General features: G+C 44.4%; 1 protein-coding gene across 1 annotated transcript in view; it reads left to right on the top strand.

The window, feature by feature from the left end:
- cfap70 (cilia and flagella associated protein 70) overlaps window positions 1–6,750 on the top strand; it is a 19,986-nt gene extending 13,236 nt beyond the window's left edge. Inside the window, exons 18-26 of the mRNA XM_084073585.1 lie at window positions 229–344; window positions 1,300–1,422; window positions 2,075–2,226; window positions 2,486–2,638; window positions 3,832–3,993; window positions 5,755–5,844; window positions 6,105–6,206; window positions 6,308–6,355; window positions 6,604–6,750. Of these exons, the coding sequence (XP_083929711.1) occupies window positions 229–344; window positions 1,300–1,422; window positions 2,075–2,226; window positions 2,486–2,638; window positions 3,832–3,993; window positions 5,755–5,844; window positions 6,105–6,206; window positions 6,308–6,355; window positions 6,604–6,726 (1,069 nt within the window). The 3' untranslated portion in view covers window positions 6,727–6,750. The remainder of the gene's footprint in view (window positions 1–228; window positions 345–1,299; window positions 1,423–2,074; window positions 2,227–2,485; window positions 2,639–3,831; window positions 3,994–5,754; window positions 5,845–6,104; window positions 6,207–6,307; window positions 6,356–6,603) is intronic.
- The last annotated feature ends 1,288 nt before the right edge of the window (window positions 6,751–8,038 follow it).

Below are 8,038 nucleotides of genomic sequence, written 5' to 3'. Positions count from 1 at the left end.
CATTGTGCTGGTGTCTGTTACATTGTGTTACAGTGTGTTGATGTGTTGTTGGTTGTTGTGTATCTCATTGTGCTGGTGTCTGTTACATTGTGTTACAGTGTGTTGATGTGTTGTTGGTTGTTGTGTATCTCATTGTGCTGGTGTCTGTTACATTGTGTTACAGTGTGTTGATGTGTTGTTGGTTGTTGTGTATTTCATTGTGCTGGTGTGTGTTACATTGTGTTACAGTGTGTTGATGTGTGGGGTAACAGCCCAGACAGCGGGTCAGGTCCATGATGCAGAGACGTTTCTAGAAGACGCCACATGTTGTCACCCTGACAGTGTGGAGGCCTGGACACTGTTAGGTAAGATACCATACCATATCAATCCGGGAACGCATCTGTGTCATTTTAAGATTTCCTTGGGCTATTCAAAAATAGCAGATCTACAAGCTTATAGCGCTATGAGCTTGTAGATCTGGTATTTTTTTTAAATCTGCATTTTTTGCACATCTTTGAATATATATATACTTTTTTAACTCAAACTTCTGGAGGGGTTGGGGTCCCTGGAACAAAATGTTTTGAGATGGGGGGGGGGGGGGGGGGGGGTTGGGTATCATTTTGGGGGTCCTTGAAATGGAAAAAGTTTGAGAACCACTGATATTATAGCAACATGCGTTAAAAAAAAGAATGTTTGCTTAAAAAAACGATATATCCTACTATAATTCTAGTAACCGTCTTGAGTAGGTGAGTACGTGAAGCTACCCGGTTCTCCTCAGTGGCTGGACCAATTGCTCTGATTTTGCACACAGCCACTGGCCATTACCATCTGAACTTAACTGTGAAGCCCGTTTTTCAATTTCATCAAATCTCAGCTTCTTATTAGCGTTTTTGTGTCAAACACTGTCGCCATGGTTAAGGGGCCGCCCAGCTATGGGACGAACTGCCTCCCGGGTTGCCAGATCATGTGCGCATATCCCCCCACGGATGCGTCGACCGGGTATGGTCTAGTATTCAAAGATTTTCACAAACTTTCATGATTTTTCTAAAACAAATAGCAGATCTACAAGCTCATAGCGCGGCACTCAGTGACACGCTAAGAGCTTGTAGATCTTTAGCCAAAAGATATCTACATGAGTTAACAACCTCTGGATATCCGCTTCGTCGCCCGCCTGCCCGATGGCGGTGGTCGCGCGCAGTAAACCCCCCCCCCCCCCCCCGCGGTAAACGCCTAAAATGGATCCCTGAGGAACTCCAGACAATAGTAACATAACTTGACAGTGTGATAACGCGTGTTGTTGTTGTGTTGTTGTGTCTACAGGGCTGTTCCACTGTTCCCATGGTAACCAGTTTAAGGCAGAGATGGCGTTTCAGGAGGCGGGCAGAGTCCTCGGTCCCTCCCATCAGCACCCGTCAGCCTGTCAATCACCCAGCATCAAGCCAGGTGATTGGTCACCAGCAGGAGGAGAAATAATCATATGGAGTTTTTTTTTTTAAGGGAAAAAAGGGGACAAGTAATAAAAAGAAAAAGTTCAGAGGTCCCTGGAACAAAATGTTTTACAAATGTTCGCTTTAAATATATATATATTTAAAGATTTGCACACATTTTCACGTTTTTCCAAAAAAATAGCAGATCTACAAGCTCATAGCTTGAGCTTGTGGATCTGCTATTTGAGCTTGTAGATCTGCTATTTTTGAATAGCCAAAGAAATCTAAAATTACCGGCCAAATCCCGGATTGAATGGGTTAACTAGATCTGTAATCAGCCACAGGTGTTGCCAGTGGCTGAGGCAAACCAGTTTTCGACTGTGATTCATGAAGCTGGTGGTCTGTAACCTGTGCGTTTATTTATTGATGTATTTATGTATTGTATGCTGAAGTGACTGGCACTAATAGGCTACAGAATAAAACATGTGTTTATGAATTCCACGGACGTTTTGGACCTCAGTTATTTGAGCACACGTCAGAACTCCCTCTAAGTATAGGAATGGGCAGTACATTAGTCAAAAACTGGTTTTATCAACTTAAAAGCACTCGTCGCACAGAATGTTCCATTTCACAACTAGTAGCCTAATATGTTTGTTGCTTTGATGAAGGAGGAGCAGGAGGTGACAGAGAGGAAGAGGAGGAGGAGTCAGAAGAGGAGGAGGAGTCAGAGAGACGCGGCGAGGAGGCTCACAGTCCTCCTGAATGCTACAACATCTACACACACACTACTGACTTCCTGCTCAAACACCATGCACTGAAGGTACGCGCACGCACGCACAAACGCACGCACACACGCGCGCACGCGCACACACAATGAATAAGTACCAAAAGTCCCTATCCCAGTTGATGTACTGTATATGATGTGTGCGTGTGTGCTTGCGCGCGCACGTGTGTGTGTGTGTGTGTGTGTGTGTGTGTGTGTGTGTGTGTGTGTGCGTGTGTGCACGTGTGCGCGTGTGTGCGTGTGTGTGTGTGTGTGTGTGTGTGCGTGTGTGCGTGTGTGTGTGTGTGTGTGTCAGATGGCAGAGCAGTGTGTGTCTCAGTGGTTGGTGTGTTCAGGAGGAGTCGGGTCATCACACTACCTGCTCCGCCTGGCCAGACTGCACCTGCTGCAACACCACTACAGCACCGCCTCAGACTGCCTGGAGGAGGCGCTACAGCACAGCTTCCAGGTGATGATCCCGTCTAACAACACACACACACACACACACACACACACACACACACATGCACGGACACACAGTCAGGAACACACGTTCCATACTTCATTCAATGTATATGTTACAGTTCATGTGGGAAATCAGTAAGGTCGAGAAAGGAGCGCTTGTTTTTCGGCCTGGCGCGAGACGGAGCATTGCTAAGGTCCAATGCTCCGATGTCCCGTTGGTCCGACTGGCCCCATTATAACTAACCCTATCCCTAACCCTAACCTCACACTAACCTAATGTGTTGTTGGACTATTGGGACGTCGGAATAATGGGAGGGCGGAATTATGAGTGGACCACTGCTGAAAAGAGAGCTAGCTAGACACTTAAACGGCTAACCGGTCCGGTAGCTCCGGTAGGCCCTGTGCGCGAATAAAAACCCCACCCTGGCCTCTGGATGGTTCCAGTACCAAAGTCAGGTGGCCTGACACCCTGGCCCCGGAGTTTGTTGCAACGATGGACCATGCCCCGAGACTCAGAGTCTGCTGTATGGGGCCGAGACACTCAGAGCACAGCAGGAAAAGGCCCTGGACAGCGTCTACACAAGAATGCTATACGAATGGCACTAATAGGCTATATGCACAGCAGCCATATTGTAAGACATTCACAGGTGTGATCAATGATACTAATGAAGGCTCTATTCCATTCTGGTCAGACGGAGTCAGGGTGCTGATATTGTGCATGTTGGCTCACTGGAAACACTCCCAAATGGCCCTTTACGGTGTGTAACTCTGAGAGTTATGGGGGTCGTGGAAATCTGAAATTCAAAAATCTGAGAACTACTGTGCTACACTAAATGGAACAGAGCCTTCATTAGTGTCATTGGTAACACCTGTGAAGGAAGTGATAATATGGCTGCTGTGCATAGGGCCTATTGGTGTCACATAGGCGGACCACATCAGACACGTAGACCTCTACGGGGAGGAGGTCAAAGAGAGAAGGATAAGGCTGGCAGCATAGACATGTAAAGGTAGACGCCTGGGGCGTGTATCGCGGCCGTCATATTAGAGGGGCCACGCTTCCTGACTACTGGCCAATCACAGCGCGTCTGTGTGTGTGTGTGTGTGTGTGTGTGTGTGTGTGTGTGTGTGTGTGTGTGTGTGTGTGTGTGTGTGTGTGTGCGTGTGCGTGTGCGTGTGTGTGTGTGTGTGTGTGTGTAGGACTCAGACACGTGGGCACTGTACGGACACTGTGTGTATGAGAGTGGAGATCGCAGCAGAGCTCAACAGATCTACCAGAGAGCTCTGGACTTCACTACGCAACCAACAGACACACACAGTGTGTACCTGCGACTGGGACAAATCTATCTACACACCAAACAGGTACTACTACTACATGCTGGAATCACTCATAGTACTGATACATACTAGTTGTACTCAACAATGTGGCTTTCAAATGTGCTTTTAATCATTATTTTAACCTATTTTTCCCCTCCTTTTTATTGCACTTAAATGTGCTTTTTATAAAGTGTTTATTTTGCACTCTTATTTTGCTCAGTGTCTTCTTGTTTTAATATTTAATGTTTCATGTTAAAGGACAACTTCACCCATTTTCAACCTCTTTATATAAGTGGTCCTCACTAATGCTCATCATGGTACCATTTTCAACGCGGTCTATGTCCACAGGGCTGTGGACAGTTCAGAAACCTGCCTACCAGTGACATCATCGTTAGGCAGGTTTTTGTCTTTCAAACCAGATTTGACAAAAATTGCAGTATTTTACGTGACAACAATGGCTTCCGTTATAGCAAACTCTCTTCCCGGGAATAGAAAGCCTGCCGTTTCTTTTAGCTTGGATTCCACCATCGATGATGTCACTGGTAGGCTAGTTTCTGAGACACAGAGTGAGCAGACAGAAAGGATGTCATCTTATAATGTGCATTGGTGAGGACCAAGGTTGAAAATGGGTGAAATCCCACGAAGCCTTGAATTCATGGAGATTTTGTAGTTTTTGTCGCATTCCTGAGCCGATAATTTGATGACCGGTCAATAGGCTCTATACACAGCAGCCATATTATCACTTCCTTCACAGGTGTTACCAGTGATACTAATGAAGGCTCTGTTCCATTTAGTGTAGCACAGTAGTTCTCAGATTTTTCAATTTCAGATTTCCACGACCCCCATAACTCTCAGAGTTACACACCCATAAAGGGCCATTTGGGAGTATTTCCAGTGAGCCAACATGCACAATATCAGCACCCTGACTCCGTCTGACCAGAATGGAACAGAGCCTTCATTAGTATCATTGATAACACCTGTGAATGTCTTACAATATGGCTGCTGTGCATAGGGCCTATTGGAGACTCAGTAGAAGACTCCGCCGGTCATCAAATTATTGGCTTAGGAATGCGACAAAAATATCCATAAATTCAACTCAGGCTTCATGGGGTGTGTTATCGACAGAACATTACAGTGAGTAAGTCATTAGTCACAACTACTCCTTTAAGAACACTGAATAGGCTCTATGCACAGCAGCCATTTTGGAGAGAAATTGGGCCTCTTCTTACTTCCTTCACAGGTGTTACCAATGATACTAATGAAGGCTCTGTTCCATTCTGGTCAGAGTGCTGATATTGTGCATGTTGGCTCACTAGAAACTCTCCATTTTGGTTCCCAAATGGCCCCTTATGGTGGGTGTGTAACTCTGAGAGTGTACAAATGGAACCAAATGGACCCGTGACCCACACTAAATGGAACAGAGCCTTAATTAGTATTATTGGTAAAACCTTTGAAGGAAGTAAGAAGAGGCCCAATTTCTTTCCAATATGGCTGCTGTGCATAGAGCCTATTGTCTTGTTGAAATCATTGCTGTCAGGTGGAAACCAACAAAACTGTTAAAAAAAAAGTTCCAATGGATCCAATGTCGGTATTATTTAGTCACAAACCCTTGTTAATACTTTTCATTACAATATTTGTAACCCCCCCCCCCCCCCCCCCCCGACAGACAAACACACAGCACAAAATATCAGATCTACAAGCTCACAATCAGCTATTTTTGCCACTTATGTGTGACACTGTAGTATGACAAAGTAGGGCATTAAATGCCCTTTCCTTTTTACTTTGTGTGAATGTTGTTTCTTACAGTTTGATGAGGCTAAAACCATCTACCTGAGAGCCTGTAGCTCCTCCCCTTCCTGTCTAACCTGGCTGGGATTGGGCGTCGCCTGTTACCGGGTAAATTGCACCCCAACCCCTCAGCCAATCAAGCTTGTCCCTGTTTGTAATGTTTTGTTGCTAGTCCTGTACTGTGCTGATCAGAGCATTGGTCACCGATTTATGTCCATTAGAAGTGTTAAACACTGCTGTAGTGGCCCCATATGTGTGCAATTTAGCTTTTTTGGTGTGACTATTCTCATGGCAGACCCCTTAACCTGTCTGTCTGTCTGTCTGTCTGTCTGTCTGTCTGTCTGTCTATGTGTTTATCTATCTCTCAGCTAGGTGAAGTGTGTGAGGCAGAGGATGCTCTGATAGAAGCAAATCGTTTGAACAACCGTCATGCTGCAGTCTGGAGCTACCTGGCCCTGATCAGCCTCAAGGTGAGACGCACGCCACGCCACGCACGCACGCACGCACGCACGCACGCGCACACACACTACTATGTTCAGTGTTAAACTATATCTAATATAGTGTTTTTCAGACTGGTAGAAAAGTGGAAGCAGAGCAGTCTTATAAATATCTGCTGAAGGTGAGTTCATTATTGCAGCATTATTACTTCTATTGTCTCTATAGACCATATTCACACGGCGGCCATTTTGGAATTTAACATTGAAAGAGCCACCCCGTTGCAGTGGCAACCGGGGTGGCACTTCATTGACTTAATAGCAACATGGCCTCCCTATAGCTGTTTAAACTATTCCTATTGTTCCATTACGTTTCTATTGTTCCATTGTTTTTCGATTGTTCCATTTTGTTTCTATTCCATTATTATTGCAGTTGAAATTTGATGACGAGGCCCTTCTGACAGAGATCAGACAGCTTCAGGAAGAGCTGGGATTCGGAAACCCCTGCTTCCAAACACTGACTATAAACCATGAAACCCCTGCTTCCAAACACTGACTATAAACCATGAAACCCCTGCTTCCAAACACTAACTATAAACCATGAAACTCCTGCTTCCAAACACTGACTATAAACCATGAAACTCCTGCTTCCAAACACTGACTATAAACCATGAAACTCCTGCTTCCAAACACTGACTACAAACCATGAAACCCCTGCTTCCAAACACTGACTATAAACCATGAAACTCCTGCTTCCAAACACTGACTATTAACAACAAAGTAGAAACAGCAAAGTGGAAACAAGTGTTTCATTGCACCTTAATTGTGTATATCCTGGGTTTAAGTTATATTGTGATTACTTGTATTTGTTTTACCAAAATCAAATCAAACAATGGCATGACATGACATGATTATTACAGAATAAATGTAAAACTAAACAATGAACTGATTATTAAAGAATACATGTCAAATGTAAAATGTGTTCCTCTTCTATTGTATCTGCTTCTAAGTTGAACTAATTGTGTAACTGCAGCTTTGTATCTTGATTTTTCTTCCTGTTTACAAGAATACAGTCAAAATCCTACCCACTACCATTACATAGTTTATCATTTACAAACTAGAAAAGTGTGCAACTTGGAGCACAGGTCTCTGCCAGGCCGGGTTGCATTTTTTTGGCCATGGCGGAGACAACAATTTATGGTACAATTATGTTGACCACCCTCACCCCAGCATCCGTATTCTGGGATTAACATTAGACAAAAATAGCAGATCTACAAGCTTGTAAATCTGCTATTTTTCGTGAAGTTTTACAAATGTGTGTGTGTGTGTGTGTTGTACAAATGGAACCAAATGGACCCGTAAGGGTCCATTTGGTTCCATTTGTACACTCTCAGAGTTATGGGGGTGTGGAAACCACTGTGCTACACTAATGGAACAGAGCCTTCATTAGTATCATTGGTAACACCTGTGAAGGAAGTGATAATATGTCTGCTGTGCATAGACGGGTTTCATGTTTGTAAACATTGAGAGGATATGACCGCGCAGAGGAGGGGGTAAGCCAACTAAGCCTATAGAGGGCGCCATTACCCGCAGCAGCTCTGGTCAAATGTCCATTCATAAAAGAAATGATCTTCACCGGGTTTAATGAAAGTAGATTAAATTATGCAGTTTGTAATACCTTGTTTACTCAATAAAAATGATTTGTTGGAAGTTGGATCTGTTTGTATATAATAGCAGCATTATGCCTATTATGCCTATAATAGCAGAATTATGGCTATCTAACTCCCGAATATAACAACAGAGTGAACGGCGCAACAATTCGTTTCCCCCGAGCATGCGCAGATTGCGCATTCTGCTCTGTGATGACG

This window comes from Gymnoscopelus microlampas (genome assembly GCF_963454915.1).
Source record: "Gymnoscopelus microlampas genome assembly, chromosome: 12".
In the NCBI taxonomy this organism is placed as follows: Eukaryota; Metazoa; Chordata; class Actinopteri; order Myctophiformes; family Myctophidae; genus Gymnoscopelus; species Gymnoscopelus microlampas.
The sequence above is the reverse complement of the archived record's forward strand: the minus strand, read 5'-3'. Positions and strand labels throughout refer to the sequence as shown.